This window comes from Pipistrellus kuhlii, unplaced genomic scaffold, assembly GCF_014108245.1.
Source record: "Pipistrellus kuhlii isolate mPipKuh1 unplaced genomic scaffold, mPipKuh1.p scaffold_m20_p_1, whole genome shotgun sequence".
In the NCBI taxonomy this organism is placed as follows: domain Eukaryota; kingdom Metazoa; phylum Chordata; class Mammalia; order Chiroptera; family Vespertilionidae; genus Pipistrellus; species Pipistrellus kuhlii.
This window is the reverse complement of record NW_023425404.1, coordinates 24,576,505-24,602,307: the sequence shown is the minus strand read 5'-3', so window position 1 is coordinate 24,602,307 and position 25,803 is coordinate 24,576,505. Positions and strand designations below refer to the sequence as shown.

At 34.9% G+C, this 25,803-nt stretch overlaps 2 protein-coding genes across 14 annotated transcripts in view; one reads left to right on the top strand and one right to left on the bottom strand.

Moving 5' to 3' along the window:
- Positions 1-670, bottom strand: part of EXOC5 (exocyst complex component 5) — a 43,351-nt gene extending 42,681 nt beyond the window's left edge. For all 5 annotated transcript variants that reach the window (XM_036435611.2, XM_036435626.2, XM_036435618.2 and 2 more), the window contains exon 1: positions 532-670. In XM_036435611.2, coding sequence (XP_036291504.1) covers positions 532-558 — 27 coding nt within the window. In that variant the 5' untranslated portion in view covers positions 559-670. The remainder of the gene's footprint in view (positions 1-531) is intronic.
- Positions 671-982: 312 nt separating this feature from the next.
- Positions 983-20,113, top strand: AP5M1 (adaptor related protein complex 5 subunit mu 1). Of its 9 annotated transcripts, none has more exons than XM_036435664.2 (10): positions 983-1,302; positions 5,393-6,038; positions 9,925-10,152; positions 11,475-11,614; positions 12,530-12,615; positions 12,709-12,827; positions 15,934-16,030; positions 17,249-17,327; positions 19,169-19,219; positions 19,356-20,107. In XM_036435664.2, the coding sequence occupies exons 1-9, from the start codon at positions 1,229-1,231 to the stop codon at positions 19,194-19,196; spliced, it is 1,497 nt and encodes a 498-aa protein (XP_036291557.1). In that variant the 5' UTR covers positions 983-1,228; the 3' UTR covers positions 19,197-19,219; positions 19,356-20,107. The 9 variants fall into 9 exon arrangements, 7 of the variants coding, with proteins under 7 accessions (XP_036291557.1, XP_036291550.1, XP_036291543.1 ...); XM_036435657.2 differs by having other exon boundaries at positions 19,334-20,107; XM_036435650.2 differs by lacking the exon at positions 19,356-20,107 and having other exon boundaries at positions 19,135-19,193.
- Positions 20,114-25,803: the final 5,690 nt, after the last annotated feature.

Sequence of the window (25,803 nt, the reverse complement as noted above, 5' to 3'; positions counted from 1 at the left end):
ACCTAAAACAATACTTCGGCCTTTTCCAAAGTAAGGGGAAACGGGCTAGCAGGTCAGCGCCATCCCACTGACTAAGAGGGTGATGACAAACAAGGAGGAGCCCTAACGCGTCCGGAGAAAATTACTCGAGGGTCCCAGCGACTCGACGGGCTGGCCCAACCCGGCCCAAGCTGGGGCTCCCGACTCCTCTTTACGCGCCCGAGCCAGCCCTTGCCGCCACCGCTCTCCCCGAATTCGTCTCCCAGCACCCCAGCCTCCCAGGCTTCCTCTCCTCTCCTTCAGGACTGCAGGCTCCCCTCCCGGCCGGCCACCCCACCCCGATCCCGGCCACCCCATCCCGGCCCCCCAGCCAACCCTCCCCCAGTTCACGCTCCGCCCGCGCGGACCCCGGAGCCGCCACCCCACCCCTCCGCTGTGCACCTTTCTCCCGAGGGTGCTCTGGGCCCCGGGGAGCCCGCTCCTCAGCCCGCCCACCTCGCTGCCGGTACCCCGGGCCTCCTGCCACTCCCCGAAGACCCCGCCGGGACCCACCTCGAAGAGCTCGGCCGTCGTAGCCATCCCGGCCGGCTGGGAGGCTCGCCTCGCGCTGGACGCCGTCTCGGCTTCACATGCTGCGCCTCAGCGGCGCCGCGCACAGGTCCCCGCTCAGCTCGCCAGCTCCGGCCCCCGGACGCCGCGGGCTCCCCAGCTCCCCTCCGAGCCCAGGCGGGGCAGGAGAGCGGCCATGAAGCGAAGCTGCAGACGCCTGTCAGCTGCCTCCCGGCGCCGCCCGCGCCGCTCCCATTGTCACCGCCTCGACGCCGGAAGTGGAGCTGCGCGCGCGCCGGCGCAGCAGTCGGGAGGGGCGCGCGGCCCGCGCACGGCTGGAAGGCTCGCCACTGGGCGCGCGAGGAACCTTGGTCCTGGCGGGCCACCGTCCCGGAAGTGGGATTTAGAGGAAGCCAGTCCTGGGATTGCTGGGGAATCTTCTTAAATTCTCGGGATTCTAGGTGCGGATTCGCAGAATTCTGCCGCGGCCTGTGTTGGCCGGGACGGACTCAGAGGCTTTTTTAAGTCACTGCATCTGAAGGCGCTCGCTTCTCCGCTGAGCCGCACCTGTTCGTGGTGGGGCAGGAGGCAGCTCGGAGCAATGAAACTCGGGCTTCTGTTAAGAACCCATCGGAGAAAGCAGGTCTGCGCTCTCCTCCGTGGCGGCCTTAGGGGTGCCCTGATGCACTAGCGGCTTACCATGGCTCAGCGAGCGGTGTGGCTCGTAAGCCACGAACCCGGAACTCCCCTTTGCGGCACGGTCAGGTTCTCCAGGTAAATGCGAGTCTGAATCCTCCGGGACCATCAGTCGGAGGAATGGATCGTGGAGCACAGTTTTGCGATGCAGTGTGTCGCTGATCCGAAGCCTAGTGCGAATTACTTAACCTCTAGTTCACCTGTTAAAGGAATATGTTAATGATACTAACTCATAGTGTTGTAAATGGGTTGATGCCTGGCACATGTTAAGTATTGTGTGTTTTCTAACAGTGTTATTTAGTAGTACTATGTCTAAAATGACTGCACCTGCTTAGTATTGCTGTGGAGACGAAAGGAAGGGAACACGTGTATACAATTTTTCTTGCACTACTAAAAATCAGTCAGTGGCATTTTAATTCATCTGGAAAATCCTTGCTGAGCAGTATCAGACTGTTATTTTCATCTTATCGTGTTTCATTCCTAAAAAATTTCAGATAGTTTAACTCCTAATTGTTGAAGAAAATGGGAAAAGTACCAAATTACATTGTATTCACTTTTTCTTAGATGGTGTAAGCTGATCTGGTTTTATTTCTAGAATTTGCCACATGTACCAAAATAACTGCGAAGAGTACTGTATAATAACTGCAGAAAATGTGGGTGGCAATTGAATAATCTGTTTCACCTTTTATTCTCAGTGGCTATTGACAGTTTATGTATTGCCAACAAATTCATTCTTTTCTGAGGAAAGCTCTGTAGTGAAGTAGTAGACCTAAACTGAGATTGAAGCAAATAAAGATGACAGTGATTTTAAATGAAAAGTGGTTGGTAATGTGGACATGAAAGATTCCCGCTTTGCAACCTAAACAATTTTTGTTACTAAGGGGCATCAGGTTGGAGTTTACCATTTCCCCCCAGAATACAGACTTACATTTGTTTTTACCTTATGTAAGGGTGGTAATAATATTCTCCAGTATGGTTTATTAGCCTCATTGTTCTATCCAAAGTACTCCTCATTTTATTAATATATTCTCTTTTGTATCTTTATTTCTGCCATTCTCCTTGCCTCATAGGTAACATATCTTTGTTGCTATCTTTGTATTTGTGTGTGTGTATTCATTTTTCAAATTATATCATTGTTCCTTCGATTTCATTCCCTTTCATTTGTCAGATTTCTCAGCATTATTTTAAAGAAGCTTCCATGTTATTTTGAGCAGCACTGTTCAATATAATTTTCTGCAGTGATGGTCATGGGAAATGTCCTAAATCTGTGCTAATGTTATAGCTACTAACCACATACAGCTTTTGAAATGTGGTTATAGCAACTGAGGAACTCAATATTGTTTACCTTCATGTTTAATCACATATGGCTAATGGCCACTATATTGGACAGTGCAGGTCTAAGTCATTACTTCTACTTGCTCTGTAGTAATCCATGGTTTACACCTTCGATATTTACCTATCCTCTTCCAGAGTGATGTATCCCAGGTTGCCTCCAACTCTGCCATCAGAACAGTGCTATGGTAGATAACCTCAAAAGGTGTATGGGGCATATCTGAGCTGATTTTGACTAAATATTGCCAAATGAATAATACTTTCTCCAGTCTACACTCTCACTAGCAATGAGGGTCCCTGTATCGCCTTTCTTTTCTTTTCAGTTTTTGCCACAATAGTATTTTATTTTCATTTGATTTTCTCTGTGTAGCAATGATTGTTAACCCTTTGGATTCCCTCTTATGTGACTTGCCTATAGATGTTCTTTGTTCATTTTTTTTTTTCTTTGAGACTTGCTGTTTTGTTTTGTTTTTCTGTCAATGTGCAGGAGTTAATTGTGTATTCTTGAAATACTAGTCTTATGTCATTTTTTAAGCTACAGATATTTTCTCTTCATTTATTGCTAATTAATGTTGCCCTTGATTGAACAGAAATCACTAAGTTTATTGCAAGCAAAGTACTTAATACTTTGAGGGATATCTTCTTACATTATCTTCTCTTAACTTTGTCATTTTATTTGTTATATTTACATCTTTAATCTATCCATAGGCCACCTTTGGATATGGTGTTAATTTAGGATTCCCATTTTGTTTTTCTCTATACAGTGGGCCAGTTTTCCAACATCATCTTCCAAACAATACATATTTTCTCCATTGATTTGTGGAGCTATTGATGGTTTATTATGTTTCCCATATAACCATTGGTCTGTCTTATTTCTGCTACTTGGCTGTTATTGTACCAAGACCGTACTGTATTTGTAATTGTGGCTTTGTAGCTTATCAAAAATAACCTCCTTGAAGAAGTCATGCTTGTTTTCAGAATTTTTTTCCCACTGAGCTCAGAATATTTCAGAAGGAAAAATTCAGATATGTTTAGTTGTGCACTTCAACATCTTAATAGAGGCAGCAAGTTTGGTTCAAATAATTGATTTGTCACTTATTCTGTATTGTTGAATGAATTAGTTAAGTTTTATTATTTCAGTTTTCTGACTTGTTGGGACTAGTGGTAGGGCTAAACAGATATGCTCTAACATATTACCCACATATATGCCAAACAATAATGACCAAAATTTAATATTTAAAAAGATAAATGATCTTTCCTGTGTCTAACTATTTTTACCCCACAAAAGAAACTTCATTTAGATTCTATTTTAGAGGTTTTCTGCCTGGATAGATACTAGTAATAGTATCAGGTTAAGTCTGACTGAGGTTGTTAGTGTACCTCATAGTGTTATTGTACCTCATAGGACCATTTTAGAAAAGGCCTAGAATAAATCCAAAATGGCAAGTTGAATCATCCAACAAAAATATTTATTGAGCATACGTTGAAGCATTGTAAAGGTCCCAGATTAACTTCTTAGTTTACATTCAGTCATTAAATTCTTGCATTTAAGAAGAACTTTGATTATCCTTTAAGTAACTAGACTGTAAGGTACTGTTCTAATAATTTAATTAACTATTAAATTATGTTTTGTAGTAGAGTTTAGTCCAAAGTTCTCAGCTATTCTTATCCAGAGACTCAGAGAAAGAAATGGTATCCACCTACAACATTACTGGAGTGCTAACTAAATCTTTCCCTTTCTCAACTAAGAAAATGCATCAGAAGGTAAATGAATAAGGATCACCAATACACTGATACATTTCAATATATTGTTTTTCATTTTAAACAATATTAGTAAACATCAATGTTTTATTAGTAGAATTAGTGAAAAAAATTTATTTTGGCCAATGTGTGTTCTTGATCCTTAACGAGAATTAGCCACTTTTTTATTTTACTATTAATAATAAGAAAAAAGACTTGGGGAAGTTAGGTAATTTACACAGAAGTTAATAGCCAAGAGATTGATTTTGTTTGGATTGTGGAGAGATAAGGAATAGAGAAAGCACATATTTTTTTTAACTAAGAAAATATGATCTAACATTTCTATAAATGAACAAAACCACCTTCTTTTCTGATTCCCACCCCCCAAAAAAGGGATGAATTAGTAACTTACCATTGAACCTAGAGCATGCAAATCATAAAGGATTATTCAGATTTTTTTATTACCTTATACTATCTTCGAGGGCCAGAGAGGTAAATCATTATTACTAAAATGTTTTTTTTGTTGTTGTTTTTTAGGGATTGGCAAGAAAACTTGGGGTACCTGTTATTCACTCTAGGTTAAATAGAATAGAATATTCCTCTTGTAATTTTATCATCTCAACTAGTAAACTAAAAATTGTAGAGGGTTAAATCAAACCACTTCCTTTGATCCTCCTCTACTAAATTGGGATCAGAAAGTAAAGTTCTTATAGATTCCTAAAATGTGGCCAGGTACACATTCCTTGCCTATCAAGTGGGAATCTCAATGGCCAAGAGACTATGATTTCAAATTAGAACGATGTTCTCTACCTATTTAAAAAAATAAACTATTAAATTATGTTTAGTAGTAGATAATGATACTTTATCATTTGAGATAATATACCAACTATGCAACAGTTCGTTACTATAGTCAGAATTTAACAAGCAATATAACATTTTTGGGGTTACGGTTTTCGTGGGTGTGTATGTGTTTGTTACTGTGTATTTTGTTATTACTATTTACCTTCAGTTTTTAGTTTGTTTTTTGCTTTCGGGGTCTTCCATTTTTATTTTACTTGGAAGAATAATTTTTGATGTTTTTGTTTCCATACTGCAGACGGTTTCCAACTGTTGAAAAACGAGCCAAAGTCTTCAATGGAACAAGTTATGTGCCTATTCCTGAAGATGGTCCCTTTCTTAAATCATTACTCTTCGAACTTAGATTATTGGATGAAGATAAGGACTTCATGGAGAGTCGTGATAGCTGTTCTCGCATCAATAAAACATCTGTGTATGGACTTAAAGTGGGAGGTGAAGAACTCTGGCCAGTTGTTGCTTTTCTGAAGAATGGCATAGTATATGCTTGTGTTCCACTAGTTGAACAAACTTTATCTCCTCGTCCAGCACTAATTAGCATTAGTGCAATTTCACAAGGCTTTGAGCTTCTTTTTGGGATACAGGATTTTCTTTACTCAAGTCAAAGAATGGATACTGAGCTAAATACAAAGCTGAGCCAATTGCCTGACCTGCTTCTACAGGCTTGCCCCTTTGGAACTGTATTAGATGCCAACTTACAGAATTCGTTGGATAGCATCAATTTTGCTTCTGTGACTCATCCACAAAAACAGCCAGCCTGGAAAGCTGGGACATACAAAGGAAAACCACAAGTTTCTATTTCTATCACTGAAAAAGTAAAATCTATGCAATATGATAAACAGGATATTGCAGATACATGGCAAGTAGTTGGAACTGTCACTTGCAAGGTGAGATTTTTCTCTGGTACTTGTTTTATCATACCATTTAACACCTATGGAGAAAAGTAACATTTATTGATTTTAGTTTACATCGTTATATGGCACTAAAGGCCCGATGCATGAAATTTGTGCAAGGGGCTCAGCCCTCGCAGCCGCCGCCTCAGTCCTTGAATCCCCAGCTTTGTCTAGAAGGACATCCAAAGGGATTTCAGGAAGGTCATTAGGCTGGCCAGTCTAATTAGCATATTATATATATGCTATATATGATTATTATAGATTATTATAGATTGTTGATTTTTATCATAAACAGCAGTCACTAGATGTTAAATTCATATCAAATTTGATAAAATTATCTTTTTACATTCCTTAGTTATATCTTGCTACAGTAACGAATTGCTCCATTGTCCCAACAAAGACATTTATTATCATTTCTGTGGGTCAGGATTTCAGGAGCAACTTAGTTGAAACTTCCGATATGAAGTCTCTCATGAAATTACAGTCTAGATTTCAGCTGGAGCAATAATCACCTGAAGGTTTGATAGGGGCTAGAACATCTAACGCACATGAGTGGTTTATGGTGGGAGGTCTTAGTTCCTTTCCATGTGAACTTTTCAACATGCTGCTTAAGAATGTCCTCACAACTTAGTGACTAGTTTTTTGTAGATCAAATGGTTAGACAGGAGACAGACATGGGGCCGAAACCGGTTTGGCTTAGTGGATAGAGTGTCAGCCTGCAGACTGAAGGGTCCCGGGTTCGATTCCGGTCAAGTGCATGTACCTTGGTTGTGGGCATGTCCCCAGTAGGGGGCGTGCAAGAGGCAGCTGATCGATGACTCTCTCGTGTTTCTAACTCTCTATTTCTCTCCCTTCCTCTCTGTAAAAAATCAATAAAATATATTTTAAAAAAAGAGAGAGAGAGAGAGACAGACATGGGGCACAAGTAGAAGCTATATTTTTTATTACCAAAACTGGAGCTAGATAGCTTCACTCCCACCATTTTCTGTTGTTGAGAAACAGGTCACTAAGTCTGGTCTGCATTCAAGGACTGGAATTGGGCTTCGCCTTTTTAAAATAATTAAATAATTTGTGAAAATATTTTAAGACCCCCGTATCTGTTTTCCGTTTTCTCTAGAGGGGTGAGACTGACAAACCTCAGATTTAATATCTAAAGCCATTTTGAAAGGCTCTTGATTTATTTAAACAAGTAATGAGTTAATATGGGGTCCTCTGGTTAGAAAGTAGGAAAAGTCAACAGAAATAATAATAGATAGCAGTGATCAGTACCATGTTGAATAATGATCTAAATAAAAACCTCCAAGTACAATTTTTACAAGTGGATATTAATATTCTCAGGTACCTTTATTTTTCTATCTTTGTTCTCTGTACTTAAGAATATGAATAAGAATAAGAATAAGAATATATCAAATTTAATATTGACTACACATCCTATAAATAAAAGTAGATTTCAAGAACAGAGAGGTAGAACCGTCCTGGGATAAATTGGGTCTTCCTTTTCCCTTTTACATTAAAGTGACTTACGAATGTATATGTTTAAATTCACTTCCATCATGATAAAAAATACATAGCAGTTATTAAGTTTATTAGAAGTATAAATAGCTCCAAAGTTGAGGTGTTCGTGGGTTATTTGTAAGTCTTAACACAGTTGAAGTCTTTTTTCTTATATTTCTGTGACAATAAGTAGGGAATATTCTATATAATGAAGAGCTAATATGCTAATTAGACCAAACAGCAGAACAACCGTCCAGATGACCTTCCGGATGACCTTCCGGATGACCTTCCAAACATGCAAGGCAGGGCTGCGAGGGCAGAGTCCCTTGCATGAATTTTGTGCATTGGGCCTCTAGTGTTATATATAATTTACTAATAATTAATACTATGGTGTTTAAATGTCTCAGCTCATTAATAAGCTGACCCTAGTTTATTGTGTATTGGAATTTTAGGTTGATTTCTATTTTTTTGTCTGATACAAATTATGGAAAACTTTCTTCAAAAAAACTTTCTTCTAAAAATAAAAAGCGTATAGCTGTACTTTAATCCACATAATAAATCTTTCTTTAAAGTTGTATGTAAATAGTATATATGTTAGCTAAACATTTTTTAAGTATTTCAGAAGCTTAGTATACAAAGTTTTATTTTGAAGCCTATTGTAAATGGAAGTAATTATCTTGATTTTATCTTTGTCCTAGTAGATAACCAAAAAACAGTGGACTAAAGTTCTAGTCCCCACTTTACTGCTAATTTTCCATGTCTTTGGGAAAAAATCTTAATTCTTAAATTTTTTGCTTATTTTTAAAATCAATTTCCTAGGACCCTTCTGTTTTTATAATTTCTAGTTAAAAGCCCACATTTACATATGCCAGATTGGTTTTAAAGGGTGGTACAAAGATTTCTTTTAAAATAAATGACTGGTGATCTGTTATTTTAAATGCTTAGGAAGTGGATAATTTGTTGGTAGTTTCCATAATGGCTGCATTTTCCTGATCCCTGTAAGAATATTAGAAGCTAATTAAATAAGTATATAAATTGATTGTTTAAAAATTATAATAGTATTTGCTATTAATACTTGCATACTTTGTTATCTTCATAAATATCTGTCAAAAAACAAAACTTTTTTTCTTGCTAATTCACATATGGAGATAAAATGACAGATGGTATAGAAGTTAAAGCACTAAAATATATTTTTTTAAGTATTATAATAAGAGTGTATAGCATTTTTATTTTCAAATGTGATTGATATTATTGTAACTGTCACTGAAAGACCTTTATAAACCACTAGTTATGCATGGTACTTTTTATATGCCTGCCTACTTTTTAAGTATTTACATTTTATAGCACATATATTCTTGAGTGTATATATATATATATATATATGTGTGTGTGTGTGTGTGTGTGTCAATAGATAAAATGTAAAAGATGAAATATTTCAGATTAAAATGGAAAAGAAAGATAGACTCCATAATTAGAAAACTATATCCATTCAGCAAATATTTTTGGGGTGTCTCTTATGCATAGCAATGTGCTAGACATTAAGGATGTGAAGAAAAACGGAGGTCTGTGAAGCTGTCGAATCTAGCTTCCATGACCTTCCTTGAAAACTGACTTTCTTTTCCCCTCCACCTTCCAAGTCTCTCATTACCTCTCATTGGCAAACTAACACAGACCACATAGGAAAAAAGATCTTGGGCTTCTCTACATTGCAGAGAGAGGCTGTGGAGCTGACAATACAGAATGTAAGGCCCAAAGCATCACATGAACTGAAGTTACAAAGAGAAAAGAAGATTGTAGCTGGAGGGAATAGCACATAACAAGCATGGAGGTATAGGATATTATGATTTATTTAAGAATTCATTATGTCTACAGCATTAGTTGCAGGGTGGAAAATGATGGAAGATGTAAGTGGTAGCCAAATAATGAAAGGTTTTCAAAGTAATACAAAGCTAAGAGGAAACTACTGAAAGGTTTTTAGCATGGATACAGTATAATTAAAATTATGTTTCATTAAGATAGAGACACTAATGGAGGGTGGATTGGTTAGAGGAAAACAAAACTAAATACATTTACAAGACTATGACCAAGATTGTAAAGTCCTGACCAGTGTGTTTGCAACAAGAATGGAGAGAAGTCACTGGGTTTAATATAGCTTTTTAAAGGTTGAAAGGAAAAGCAAAGGATTCCAGAAAGGCTCTCCTAGTCTCTGGCTTGAGTGTCTGAGAGCATGATAGAACTACTAACGAGAACAGACAGCAAAGAGAGCAATGTCTTAAGAGAAAAGTGAGTTACGTTGTGGAAAATGATTCAGATAAATTGAGGAAAGTCTTGCCCAGAAGATGTTTGCTTCTAAGATCTTGGTAATAATTTTCCTTTTGTATTACAGTGTGATTTAGAAGGAATCATGCCAAATGTTACCATCAGCTTGAGTCTCCCTACCAATGGATCTCCACTTCAGGATATTCTAGTTCATCCTTGTGTGACTTCTCTTGATTCTGCCATTCTGACTTCTAGTAGCATTGATACAATGGATGATTCTGCATTCAGTGGACCTTACAAATTTCCATTCACTCCACCTTTAGAGTCATTCAACTTATGTTACTACACTTCCCAGGTAAACAACCTTGAAAAAGTTGAGACTTTGCAGATCATTCATACATTTGGTCCAAAGGAGAACTTTTCATGAGTCATTTACCAGATGAATGAAAATGAAGATTCAATTCTTTGAATAAGATGCCTCTTATCTGGTGTCCACTTAATGTTTTCAAAGTCATGGAATTTTTTTTTTAATATTCCCAAATAAGGGGTTTATAGTCATAGGGAAGATCTTGGTATAATTATGGTTTGAACCACGAACTTGTAAAAATGCCTTTAATCCTTGGCAGCTGTGGTTATTAAATATATAATATCATTAATAGCTGTTTATTGCTTATTGAAAAACTGTTGTGTCAGACATTGTCCTAGGCACTTTACATGTATTTTCTCTAATACTTTCAAAACCTTTGTATTTTTATTCCCACTTTACAGATAAGGAGAGTCTCAAAGACTCTCCTTCAGTGGCTTGTACAAGGTCATATAACTACTAAGTAGCAGAGCCTAGATTTGAACCCAAATTTTCCAGATTCCAAAACCCACTTTACCATTTGTCTCTTATACAATAATTGTGAATCAGTGGTTCAGAAAAACCTACTCAAGCTAATTTAAGTGAATTTACTTTTGAGAAGACAAAAGACAATCTCACTGTCATTCAAGGATAGGAAGTAGACCCAGACTTTACTGAAACTACAGTCAGAAATTAAAATTGAAATTACTTTATACTCAAGGTCTACACTGTTGGTCTCATCCCTGCTTCTCAGTCTCCTCTTCCACCTAGCTTTCTCAGCTTGCATATGTCCTCCAGTATTAGGACGTGCACTGTAAAAGTAGGTCCTTCCTATTTCTTATTTCAGATGTACTAGAAATATTGATGTGCTCACCCCAACTTACAGATTGTCTCCCTTTCAATCAATTATTGATGACCAATTTGGTAAGCTACTGCTGAGCTGGGTGTGGGGTGGAGTGTCACAATATACAGATGGGGCAACAGGAACTGTGGGCAGTGTGTCAGTGCCTGTCCTAAATGGCAGGTCATAGAGAGCCTGAAGGAGGGGAACCTGGATGAGCAAGAGTAGGAAAAAGAATGCAAAAATGAATTGCACACCTTTATCAGGCACCTTTCTCATCTCTGAGAACAGAAAGAGATGGAAGAATCTTTGCCTTTACAATGAATGTAGCTCCATCATCTATTATATAAACAACTTGGAGTAACCCATTAGTCCTTAACAATGTATCTTTAAATAATGAATATATTACTGCAAGATTTTTTTCTCAATTGCCATTGATATTTTAAACCCATTAACCTGACAATTATATAAGTTTGTATATGTTTATTTCCAGGTTCCTGTCCCACCAATTTTGGGCTTTTATCAAATAAAAGAGGAAGAAGCACAACTAAAAATAACAGTTAATTTAAAACTTCATGAAAGTGTGAAAAATAATTTTGAATTCTGTGAAGCTCATATACCATTTTATAATAGGTAGGAATAAAATAACATGATGCCATGATTTCTGCTTGCCTTAGTACATTTCCACTGCCCTATAGTGAACTGTCTTTGTTTTTAACCTTACTTTTTAGATTTTTCTTAATGCTATTCAAACGAATGCTGATTCTGAACCAAAACATAGTGATAAAAATAATCTCTGTCTTTAAATCTGTCTTTTTTATTTTTCTGGTTAAGCATGCTAATAAATATAAACATAAGCCAGCATAGCTTTCTCAGAGATTGTTTCACTCCTGGCTTTATTTCTAGCAATTTCTCTCTACATAAGACAAGCCTTGCTATCGACTATTTGGTGAATTAAATCAATCATATAAGATTATTGAAAGATTACAGTTAACTCTTGTACAGTTGAGGGTTGAGCTACCAACCCTGCACAGTGGAAAACCCATGTATAACTTTCGGCTCCTCAAAAACTTATCTACACTTGACCCTTCACACCTGGGGATTTCCAACTATAGATTGAAAAGGTTGACCTATAGACAACACAGGTTTGAACTGTTGTAGGGACCTATGTTAATCAAGGGTCAACTGTACTTTCTCATCAATTCTACTTTTAAACTTGTTCTACAGCATAATTCTTTGCAAAGTGTATAGTAAAATTACAGTTTTAATATGTCAATCTATGTGACTATTAATATATTTTATATTATTTTACATTTATCTTTAGAATTAATGAAATATATGTCATCACATAATGTTTATTGTGCTTCTGGCATTTTTTGACATATAGTATTATTTGTTCTACTCTATTCTGCCAGCTTAAATATAGAAATGCTTTTATGCTACCTTTGTATTAAGTAACAGTAGCAAGATTTGACTTAGATTTCTTAAAATTGCTATGTCTGTGATCTTTTTTTCTTCTTTTTTTTTTTGTATTGTCCTTTTTTAAAGAGGTCCAATCACACACGTGGAATACAAAGTTAGTTTTGGCCAGCTCGAAGTATTTCGAGAAAAAAGCTTATTGATCTGGATTATTGGTGAGCCAGGTTTTGTTTATTGATTATTTTTCATCCATTTGCTTTAGAATCTACGTAATTTACGATATTTGATTGGCATATTTTTGTTTTTAGGTCAGAAGTTCCCAAAATCAATGGAAATTAGTCTTTCTGGAACTATAACTTTTGGAGCCAAGAGCCATGACAAGCAGCCATTTGACCACATTTGTATTGCGGGTACAGCATATTTAAAGGTAATATATTTGTATGGCTCACTCCCTTAGAAACCTTTCTTTTGCTTCTAAATTACATATATCTAATTGATTTTTAATGTTTTCTAGCCATTTTTTAAAATTCTGGGGGGTGTTTGTGTGTGTGTGTGTTTGTTTTTGTCTGTGCTGTTCTTTTTTTATTTTTGTGAGATTATTTTTGTTTAGTATTAGTAACTTTCTATTTCAGTTAATACTGTAAAACTTTTTTAAGGTGATGCAAGTAAGTATGACCTAAACACCTCACCTTAATCTATTTCTGCACAGGTATCCTTATCACATGTGAAATTTGTATACCAAAAATGTAAAATGTAGTCCTTTTCCCCTAGAGTTATTTTCAATAATCCATGTCAACAATTGATCAGTGCTAATAGCTTTTGGTATTTCAAGGACAAAGTGAGCACTTCTGATCAATGTGGTCAAGGAAAGTATTGCAGTAGAAATGGAATTTAAACAAAACTCTGAGGCCCAGATACCTAAGCATGAATGTGAAGCCATGAAGACTAACATTTGTATGAATTAAAGAGATAACATAGAAGATTGAAGGATAACAAAGCATGCTTAAGAACCAGTGCCAGGAACAATAGTAGCACATAAGGTTGGATACATGATTTAGGTGTAAATTGTAGAAGGTTTCACTCTAATTTTTATTCCTTTATTAGAAAATGTCATAATTTTTTTGAGTAGAGGAGTGGTCTTTCAGAAAGTGATACTTTATGAAGATTAAGCTAGAATGTATGTGAAGAAGGTAAAAGAAAAAAATAACTATAGACAAAGAAACTATTTTTTAGCTCTATTATTAGTATTCCAGATGAAAGGTATAAGTTAATGATGCTGAGCTCCTGTAGTGTCACCGAAAGAGAAAGGATGAGAATAAGGGAAGAGACTGCTGTAGGAATTATAATAAACATAAAGCGTTGGTCACTAATTAAATATAGAGACAAGTACTTTTAAGTCAAAGATGGTATTATTGAAAATATATGTAATTTAAACAAGACTTGAGGCTCCAAGAGAGTGGAGACCATGTGAGTCTCATTCACTCATTGTTTTACTACCAACATCTAGTCCAATACTTGCCACAATAAATATTTGATGAGCAGATCAACATAGTACTTAGAAGAAAATACTGATGTGGAGAAAGTTGAGAGGGAGCAGGCTTCATATCATGAATATTGCTGGTGATAGCAATGTATCCCAGTGTAAGTGTTCAGAATGTAGCTAAAAATTTGGAGCAGGATTCTCAAAAGAGAGCTCAACTATATATAGGATTTGGGAGTTATCCATGGAGAAGAAATAGTCGAGTCAGAGGAAATAAGATTAAAAAAATAAAAAATAAAAATAAAAAAGATAAGAGAAAATAAGGAGAAAGATATGGAAGAACCAATGAAGTAAATTGAAGAAGTGATCAAAAAGGTAACAAGAAAAGCTAAATAGAATAGTATCAAAGAAGAGAGATTGAAATCCATACATAAAAGCATTAGTACTTCTGAAGTCAAAAGTACACTTGTGACATTCATTTCTTCTGTCTTAATTTCAACTACTATGTCCACAAGCTTTGTTTCAAGGATTAATATAAAAATTCCTGCTTCCAGATATTTTTCAGAAAAAATGTGGGATGTTAGTTACTACAATACATTGTCTTTCAAAGACAGGGATTATGACTTTTCTATTCATTTCCATCACCTAACCAGATGTAGTTTAATCAAAAGCATGTACTACATATTTGTGTTCATTAAATAGACTTATTTTCATGATATATAGCTTTTTGGAAATCAACCTTGTCATAACTTTCAGCATCCAGAACTATGCTAATTGCAACAGGAAAGACATTGCAGAGATCTGGAAATTACATTCCATGCAAGTGATCAGTTAGTTTGGTAATCAAAATGAGAAAATTAGGAAGTAGGAGAAATTTGCAAGAAAGGGAGATAAAAGAAAAAAGTATAGAAAAGTTATCAGGTTATTGCAAAATCAGGAACTTTTAGCAGCAAAGATGAAGAGAACCAAGGCTACTGGAGCTCTGTAAGATATATTGATAGAACCTTCATAGTTAATGTGAATATCATTGTTACTCAGGCAACCAGGGCTATGCTTTCAGAGAAGGTACTAATGGCCCTTGCTGTTAGAATCCCACATAATAATTGGCATTTATACTGACGACGTATATTGTCAATTAAAATCTGAGACCTGTGGATTACATTTTAGAACTTTTATAGGTGAGAGAAGGGGTGACTTCTAAGCTTAGTTATATAAAAGTTAAATTTCATTTTTCTGGAAAATTAAATAGAGCATTTCATTTCTTCTGAACACCAGAATAAACTAGTGTTTCTCTTTTTGTAATTGTATTTTTGTGGTTTGGTAGAAGATATATACGTTTCTGCATGTACAAGATTTATGATCTAAACATATCACAACCACATATCCTTAGAGGTAAAAGAGAATATCCAGAACACCAGACACCGTAGGGCAGTGGTCGGCAAACTGCGGCTCAAGAGCCACATGCGGCTCTTTGGCGCCTTGAGTTTTTAGCAAAGGCCAGCTTAGGAATACCCTAATTATGTTAATAACAATGCACCTACCTATATAGTTTAAGTTTTAAAAATTTGGCTCTGAAAAGGAATTTCAGTCGTTGTACTGTTGATATTTGGCTCTGTTGACTAATGAGTTTGCCGACCACTGCCATAGAGGAAGGAGCATCAGCTCTGTAATCAGTCTAGTCTGAGTTCAAGTGCCAGCTCAGCTACTTACATGCTGGGATTCTCATTGCTTTAATCTCAACTTCAGTTCTCTCATTTGTACAATAAGGATACCTTGCAGTTTGGGTCAGAGTTCATATTAGTGAAGTGCCTACTATATGTGAAGGATTTCATGATGCCTGCCTTCCAAGGATATGACCCTAATGCAAAAGGGAAACGGTGTGTGTATATGTATACATGTGTGCATACACAAAATATTCAGCTTCAATATTTGTGATTTAAAATTTGTGAATTTTTTGAAATAAATTCCCAAAATTGTGTCAAGGAAAAAAATGGGACCTTTTATTTTTACCAAAGAATCACCTCAATATGGTACATTTTTCTTATTTTTCTAGCTTCATTTTAGGATCTTAGATTACACACTTACTGGGTGTTATGCGGATCAGCATTCAGTTCAAGTTTTTGCATCAGGAAAACCAAAAATAAGCACACGTAAGTTGTATAGATTCATACTAACTTGAGGGAATTAAAATGATGTTATATAGTTATTACCTAAGGTAAAATTAAAATGTAACTGAAAGAGATCAGGGAATAATCCCAATTTATAAAATTCTGGCCTGATCCTATTCTGTGAAAGAGTTTGTATACTTCATATTGTCCTCTGCTTTCTTCTGTTTATGAAATTATCTGGATGGGCAAGAATTGGTGTAGAGATGGACTTTAAAATTGGATTTATTTTGCTCTGTTTATAATACACACTTTTATTCAGGGGTTATTCACAGGGGCTTTGGTGTTGGACAGACAAGGGTTTAAGTCTAGCTCAGTTTGTTATCTATAATTTTAGGCAAGTTAGTTAACTTCTCAAAGTTTTAGTTTCTGCATCTGTGAAATGGAAATAATAGTATTATTTACCCCAGGATTCTAAAGCAATTACTTGTTAAGGACAATAATAAGTTCTATGTATCAATAATTTAATTAGACTGTCATATTCTTTATCTACTTAAGGTTTTTCCTGTTTTCTCTGGTACCATTTTTTTGGGCTGTTTTTTAAAGAGATAAATATGTGGAATGGTCTTCATAATGCTGTGTGTGTGTGTGTGTGTGTGTGTGTGTGTGTGTGTGTGTGTAAAGGCATAGTATAGTTAGGTCAGTTTGGACAAACCAGTGGTTTTGTCTAAATTCAAACATACCAATATTTTAGAATGTATCTATGGAATACTGAATGCAAAATGTTAATTTAAATAATAATAGCTAACCTGTATTGCTTACTGTATGCAAGGAACAGTTCTAAGTATTTTATGTGTTAACTTCCATTTTTATATAATCCTAATCAGGACCTTGGTAAAGAGGTTACAAAAGGGAAACCAATAAAATTTTTTCTACTGTTTTTGTACTTGAAATAATGATCCTTAGAAACAAAATTTAGGAGAAATGGAAATTTTGTTTCTAAGGATCATTATTTCAAGTAGGGGGGTGTTTAGCTGATTAAGCATTAATTTGACATAAATAAACTTAACCATGGATTATTTTACTGTTTTAGTGAAACCAAATTTTTGAAGTGGTAAGAGTTATAGTAATGCCTTGAAAAAGTCTAATTAAAATGAATATTTCAAAGTATTGCCTTCCTTGAAATAATTGTATTCCAAAACTTTAAAATGCCTGTCTCTTACTGAATTCTTGTTAATATAATTTATCTCTTTTATTTTTCAGATCGGAAACTAATTTCTTCTGACTATTACATCTGGAATTCTAAAGCTCCTGCTCCAGTGACATATGGGTCATTATTACTGTAATTATCTTGTGTTTAAATAAGGCTTGTACAATAGTAACATAGCCTAAATTAAATCATAATCTTATTTTTAATATGTATGCATATAACCTATGAATGAGAAAACATTAAATGATTTAATTGTAAAAATGCTCTTGTTTGATGTTTTTTGTCTGACATAGTTTGGCAAAAAAGTACTTTCAAGACTAATGTCTCCAATTTTGTTACCCTTTGATTTTTCTCAACTATGATTCAGAGCATAAACCAGTGTGTTTCTAGTCCTGAGTTACCCTGTCACATGTTCCTTCCTGTGCCTGTGGCAGACATGACTAATCAATCGCAGCCCTTTTTCTCCACTAAGCTTCATGGATACAGGCTCAGGTTCCTCTTCAGTTCAGACCTGCAGGCAGCCACTCTTGATGGATTGCTACTCCAAACCTGAGTACCAAGCTTCTAATACATTGTGTTGTTACAGAATGCCAGAGACCACATTAGGAACAACTGTAAATCTCTTGAGAAAAAAAAACAAAAAACACACAAAGCATTCAATGAAAACAAAGCAAAATTCTTTATAAACAGTAAACTGTTCTTAACCAGAACTATCCAATTGACTTATAAAGAATCTGCATAATTCTAGTTAAGGTATTTATTTCTGTTCTAGAGTTACTTTTCAGATAAGCTTATTGTCTGCCACAATAATTTGCGTTTGAGTGTCAGCAAGAGGGGTGGTATATCTTCAGAAGATGAACATAGTGTTTTGTGATCACTTAATGTGTACAGCCAAATTTTTAAAGATAAATTTAGGTATTATATTGCTTTTTTCATGTTTTATTAAGTTCATTAATGAATAAGTTCAGGTAAAAATTCATATAGCCTATTTTCTTTAAATTTGTCATTATCGCTTTCTTATTAGCATTATCTTAGTTTCCTCGAGAATCATCTAATCATACTCTTTAATCTTTACCTGTCTTGACAGTTATATGTCTCATTCTGTTTTCAAAGCAGTTCATTGTCAAGTTGGACTTTAAGTGACTGTTCATGAAAAGATAAAATCTCAAGATCCTCAAATCCTAATCCATGTCAATTTTCTTTTCACGGAACAGAATTAGAAGTGTTATGAAAAAATATACATTACAGATTAGTATACAAATAAATTATATCTTAGTTTCTATTTTTTAATGAGTCTCTTAAGGAAAAGCTTAGAAAAAGGTGCTAACTCCTTGAAAGGGAATTATGGTAGTTTGAAGGGATATTGCATATAAATTTAGGATTTGAAATGTGATTTTTTTCATTAAGGTCAATCCTACTCAGTATAAACTCATATTTTCTGCAAGGCATTATCGTGGCATAATGTTCTCTCTTCAAAATTATCCTTAGTAACACAGGAAATAGAATAACTACCTGATCAGGACTTTAACTTATTAGCCTAGCTTCATCATAGTAGTAAAAACCTTCCTTTAAAAAAAAAAAAAAATGACTCCCCTTTAGACATTTGATCCCTCTTTAACTCAAGGAAAGCTTATCATTTAACGTTAATATTAAGGGAGCCATTGGGACATCTTGATTGTATAAATGTTTAGCAAAGTACACTAAGGTAGACAAGAGGCATTTATCTAATGAGTAAGCAGAGATTCAGTATAATTCCCTAGGGCAAACTCTATAAGCAATCAGAAAAACCAGTGAATCTTTGATTTGACATATCTAGAAACCTGAGGGAAATCTAGGGAGGACTGGAAAAGTGTGGGGCTGTGGGCAACCTAAGGCCATCTGTTGCCATTCCATTCTAACATAATGCTACAAAACTAAAACCAACTCCCGTTGAGATCAGCTGGACACATTGTGATGCTTTTGATTTTGTCTAGAAACCTGTCACTTCGGGATAATTTCTGAGGACAAAGTCTGCTTCCCGTTTGGTAGGTGACCTGTTTAATGTTTTCCCTGTGTCTGGGAACTCCTTAGTGTAATTAGCGACCTTTGAACTCCACAACTAATCCTGAGCTATTTTGTATTCCTTACTCATCTTTAAGGCTGGATCTTTCTTTTCTTCAGACTCCGCTGCCACAATTAAAGAAGAAACAGCTGCATTTCAAAGGGATTCCGATCCAGAAGCTTAATCGTGATTGACATGTTCTTATTCTAAGCTATAAGACACTCTTAAGAGTCCTTTCTTGGGTTAAAACTTCAATCATTTTCTAAAAAATTATCTCACTATGGATTTTATTCATTTTCTTTGATAACTATTCTTTGCATTTTTTTTTTTTACTTGAAAGATGTTTTGTGTTTGCAGTGAATATATGAGCACCTATTTCCAAAGATTTGGATGGTATCAGACCTACTCTAGATACAAAATTGCTAAATTCCTTTTTAGTGCAAAATATGATTATAAAATCTGTTATCATATAGGTAATTATTCTTCAGTAGACCCAGACGGTACAAAAATTGTTAAATTTCTGAAAATGTGCTCCAGAAAAGCTGGTTCATGATTTTGGGGAAACCCTTCTTTTCTAAACAGTATTTTTAAAACTTTTCTAAGACAGCAGTATCTTTACAGAGGTGGGCATTTTTTTAACTTTCTTACCGTAAAATAATTGATTTAAATATCCGGTTTGAAGTAAATAGCCTTGTCAGGAATTCTTAAGAGAATTATTTCTTTAAAAATGTTTTCTTGGTTAAACATTAGTCTGTCTTATAAAATGTAAGTGTTTTACACCAACTAAATATTTGAGTTGAAATTATTGTGATTTTATGTATTGTATAATTTAAGGACTCTCGAAACACAATTTTGTACATAGTAACAACGGCTAATATTCTCCTTTTTATTATAATATTTCAATTTTGTACTTAATAACAACAGCTAATATTCTCCTTTTTATTATAGTATTTCAAACCACTTTATAGCCATTCACAGACTCCTGTACCACCCCTGGGAGGGAGGAGGTGGGGTTTGCATCCAGAGCCTCTGCAGGGACCGCTTCCACAGCAGAACGGCTGTTTCTAAGACAGAGGTCAGGAAAGGGATGTTAATAAACAGTCCTCAGGTTTAAGGGACTTTTTTAGGATTACATCTTAAATTCCAACAAATCAGATTTAGGAGTTACTGAAAGTGAAATTGATCCATCCCTCATCCAAACTTTGCAATACTTTCCTGTTCTGACATCATTTAGATAGTTAGCTGTATTATCAGATTAGAAACCATTGTACCATGCTGCTGAAAGGAAAAGGAGGCAAAAAGCTAAACATAGGATAAATTCTGAACCTTTTAACCTGGCTGAAGTACGTTGGTCCCTGTTATGCAAATACCTTCAATCCTCTGCTAAGTTCAGTGGAAATAATTTTCTTGAATGACAGGTTTATTCAGCAAGGATTCAGTTGGTGATTAATCCCCCTTTGATCTAGGGTATTTCACTTAACTACCAGTTACCTCGTTCTGACAAAGTGCAACTGAGATTAGGGAGATCACTAGAACACTACCAGGGTGTGCGTTTATTCTCTCTAACCTTTTAAAGCAAGGGCCAAGAATGCAATTTATTTTCAGTATTTGAAGATGTAAAGTCCTGTCTGCTAAGTTAGAAAGTCAATTGAATACCAAATGAAGTTTATTTCTTACATAATAGAACAAACATTTCTTTTTTGCTTTGCCTAACAATGATTTTAGGAAACAGACTTTGAAGAAAAGAAGAAAGATTACATTCTAAGTATATCTTCTAGTTTTGTTTCATGTACTTGAGAATATACTCATTGACCCTGAGATAGCCCCCAAATCAAAGCAGTCGCTACAATTTAGGTTGAGAAATCCTTCAGTTTTATTAAATTGCATGGTTTCTTCCCAGCCTCCTCCCATTTAAAAAGGTCATGCTATGTGGTAAATCCAATTGCAGAACATGTAATACATAAGTATTCATCTTAAGACTTTTGATTTCAATGCTTTATTTGTTAACTTTGTCCTTTCTTGAGGAAACAACTTATGTTCCCATCCTAAGAATAATTGTGTTCACTTTCAGAATGAAGATTTTTGTTCATAAAGAAAGGTAAAGGATGCCATTACAAGAATACTTCGAATTATTTTAAATTATCAAACTAACCATTTTCTGCAACATTGTTTACTATTTTTCTACCTTCCTTTTCATTTAACTGTGTACCTCTTCTTCCATAACTTTAAGCCTTTGAAATATTCTTTGGAATCTTCCACAATATTTTAAGAATAAAATTTTACGAAGTGTTTTGTGTTAGGGTTTCTCAAAAAATTCATCTTTAAAAACATCATTAAAATTTATCTTGCAAGATATCAAATGTGCAGATCTATTCCACATGTAGTTTGAGACCCTTAAAAAGGAAACAATTTTTAACAAAAATTTGTTTTTAAGTACTAAGTTATTATTAGTGATTAATCTTATTATAGATAGAGCATTTTAAATGCTTATAATTGTTCATTATTCTACTAGCAGTTTGCAATACAAGTTATATATTTATGTAATTATACATTATTTTGGTCCAAAGTCTCTGTGACTCAATTTCTAAATTGAAACAATGACTCAAAAAAGTACCTCTAACTTCCCTGGGTATCAGTTTCAGTTTAGTAACCAAACTTTTCAAATATCTTTTGATAGCCAGTTACTTAATCACAGAAATTGAGGATCAGTAAAAATATAAGATGAAAGGCAGGATCCCCAGACTATGTTGCTAAGAAACTAGAATTTTTAATAATTCATTATACAGTAAATATTTAGCTAATAAAATGTTGCAATATATTTTGAAATATGTATCAATCTATATAAACCATATGTACATGCATGTATATGTAATGTATATAATACATATGTTAGTGTGTATGATTTGGTGGGTTTTCTTATGAAATATGTTAGTGTCATGTCAGGAAATAATCCAAATATCTTTCCTCCAAACACAGTGTTAGTTAATAGTAATGAAGAGGTTCATTAACAAAAAAATTTCCAAAGAACTCATGAGATCACTCTTACAAATGATTAAAACTTTTATGAACTTCAGCTAGCTTCTAATTGTTTTCTTGAACTAATTTATGGGTATGATAATATTGTCTATATATAGCCTGGAGCAGTGCAAGGCCATATCTCTATGACTAGTTTATTGTCTTATAAGCAGGCTGCTCTGAGGTCCAGTTTGATTTCTCTAAGGCCCTGGCTCATCTGCATAATTGTTGGCAGTGTAGTGTTAACGTATGATGCACAACATTTAGCATTTACAAATTGATGGGTGCCCTGGGATGGAAACCCACCCGATGAATTGGTTCTACAATAGAATATGTGAAAATCTGTATATATTTTAATAATCCGTTAAAATTTAAAGTCAAAGTGTATGTTTTCTTTAAATGTCTTTTTAAATTATAGTTTTGTAAAAAAAATAGTTATCCCTTTTAAAATTTTTACTTTTTCTCCCAAGGGACTTGAGTGCCCTCTGCAGGTTATAAAAAGATAATTAATGGCAATATTTATTTTGAAACTCTGTGATTTTTCCCTTTTTGTAGCATAACCTGTATAAATGTGATCTATTTTATTTATATTGTTAACTTTGTTAATTTTCTGTTGATTGAAGGAAGAGTTGTTGTTTTTTTCCTGGCCTATTTTATTTAGTGTGAAGTAATACCATTGAATTTTACAAATCACTTAGCTAGGGCTCTTTGAATATTGGAACTATTCACATTGGAACTAATACAAAGTCCCTCACAGAAAGAAGATTGGGAAAATTTAGCTATTTTGAAATTTATTGAAGATATAGAAAATAACATTACTTCCCATTACATAATTAGAATATTAATACATTTGAAATAAGTTTTACCTTTTTAATATGCAATGTGTAAAATTTTTAAATTACATGAGTTCTATTTCTTAATCTTGTTGGTGAGTTATGATTGTGTTCAAACTAAAAAAAACGAACACAAGCTTCTTAGGATCCACGTATTTAAACAAAATTAGGATTGAATAGATAATGTTCTGGCATTATTGTTGCATAGGTCTACTGACTAGAAAGAGTATTTCTATCTGAAGAGCAAAGGTTTCACATCTGCATTTCTCATTTCAGTACCTGTCTTTCTCAATTGGTACAATAGGTTTGTTTCTAAAGTAGATAGGCCTTCTACACTTTGTATATAAAATTGTAGAACTTGAGCACTAGTGGTACATCTGACTCACTTAAGCTGCCAGGGGAACTAAGTATGATAACAAGAAGAATGGTTGGATCACATTAATAGAAATAGATCTTTTTGCAAGAATATAGTGATCCTGATCATCAACCTTGAAAAGTAAATTAGAACAAGCAAATTGCTGTTGAAAAATTCTTTCAGCACTCTGCTGTTGCTACTCAGCTAGTCATGGCTCAGCCAGAGGCAAGGAAAAAATGCAGTTTGGTGTTAACAAAGGAAACATTATTAAAGTGAGTGTTTACATTGTGTTTATTGAAGTGTTGAAAGAATATTTGTTGCAACTTCAACCTTCTGTCCTCCCTGCTATTACATTGCATGAGTGATAATAAAAATGATTTGTACGTTTTAGGAGAATAAGTAACATTTAACTTAAATGTTTGTCGATTGTCTTCAAAATACATAAATATCAAACTTAATGCTTTCTTACTTAAAGATTTCTGTCCCCAGGAAATGTATCTCATTAAAAAAAAAAAAAAAAAAAAAAAAAAAAAACTCATTAAATATACCTTCTGTTTATCTCCACACCTAATCTTACACAAAAGGCGGAGAAGCAATCCAAGGGTTTCCAAATGCTTTATGTAACTTTTCCCCTAGAAACTACAGTGCATAAGAAATAATAAGCTGAAAATTAAGCAAATAGGAAAACAATTGTGAAATTACTGAAGTGAGTGTGTAATTGAATATATAATATGTTCATTGGAGAAACAGCTTGATAATTGTGAGCAATTTTCTTAAGCTACTTTATAAAAACTAACTTGAGAATAGACAACAGTTGAAACCATGCATGCCAATCTGACTTCTAAAAATTTAATAAGTATTATAAAATAGGCAAGTTAATTAAAAATTCAGAAAGAATTTAAGCTTCCACCTATCTAAACTGAACAATTTAAGTTATTCATGTTATAGAAGTATAGAACTTAATAGAGAAGATAAAGTACCATTTTTTATTTGGTCTCTTTTTTTTTCACCTGGTCTCTTAGCAGGTATTCTATAATCTCTTATGGCCTAGTTTTTGAAGAACTAATTGAGATTTGCCAACAATAAAATCATAATCTTACATATTTCAGCCTAAAAATCCTATCACAGCAAAGATTATTAGCCCATGCAATAGGCTCTGAGAACCTTTTAACCAGCTACTTTATTAACCCTTACAATAATATATTTACAGAGGATTATATTAATTAAATATAGAAGAGTTTATAAAAGTTATTTTTAAAGTTATGAATTATCTGTGTATCAGTTTATATTTAAATATTTAATATTTTCCTAAGGAACTTCAATCTTTGTCCATAATGTAAAAAAAAAAAATTTTTTTTTTAATCTAAAAGCAAATGGCAAGCCACTAATTCTGCTTTGCTAAGGAAGTAACCAGAAGTGGTTAGTGATGCTTATCACTTGTTAACTAATCGTAGCAAGAGGACTTTTTAACTAATGTGAATATCAGTGGCTTCGTACCCATAATATGTAATTCCCTTTTACATATTAAAATGGCACATGCCATCCTATTTAATTTTAAAGGCCTAAACACAAACAAAGCATGACTTGGCATTAAAAACTGCTGAGTAACCTAGTTGAAATGGAAACCCTGCCCTGGCTTGCTTGGGCTTGGCTCAGTGGATGGAGCATCAGCCTGCTGACTGAAGGGTCCCAGGTTCGATTCCAGTCAAGAGCACATTCCTGGGTTGTGGGCTCAATGCCCAGTAAGGGGTGTGTAAGAGGCATCCAATCAATGAGTCTCATTGATGTTTCTACCTCCCTCCCTCTCCAAAATCAATAAAAATATATATATTTAAAAAGAAATGGAAACCCTAATCTATAATAATAAAAGGGTAATATGCTAATTAGACCGAACAGTCAAATGACCTGGATGTCCTTCCAGACTAAGCTGAGGCTGCAGCCATGGGATCAAGGCAGCAGCCATAGCTATGAGGGAGGGGTCGAGTCAGCCTTTGTGGCTGCTAAGGCCTACTCTTGCACAAATTTTGTGCATTGGGCCTCTAGTTTGGTCAATAAAAGCTCATGATTAATGTTCAATTTTTATTGTGCTTCTATTATATGCAATTCCAGACCTAGGTAGACAAAACAATTATACCTGATTTTGAATGGTATAACTCCTGGAATGTATTAACATTGTAATACAGGAGAGTTCTAGATATTGCTAATACAGAAATTGTCCAAATAAGGTTCTCCAGGCAGATTAAAAAAAGGACATCCTACGGCCAACATATCTCTGTAGTCTACCTGACAAGCAAATCCCAGAAACCTGAACATCCTATCTAATATAGGGAATATGCTAATTGACCCTCATAGCATTGCAAAGAT

Bases quoted from the DNA above. Each gene is read 5' to 3' on its own strand.
- AP5M1 (XM_036435650.2), top strand. From the start codon at position 1,229: ATGGCTCAGCGAGCGGTGTGGCTCGTAAGCCACGAACCCGGAACTCCC. The intron at 10,153-11,474 runs GTAAACAACCTT...GTTTATTTCCAG, and splicing joins TATGTTACTACACTTCCCAG to GTTCCTGTCCCACCAATTTT. The intron at 16,031-17,248 runs GTAAGTTGTATA...TTTATTTTTCAG, and splicing joins AAAACCAAAAATAAGCACAC to ATCGGAAACTAATTTCTTCT.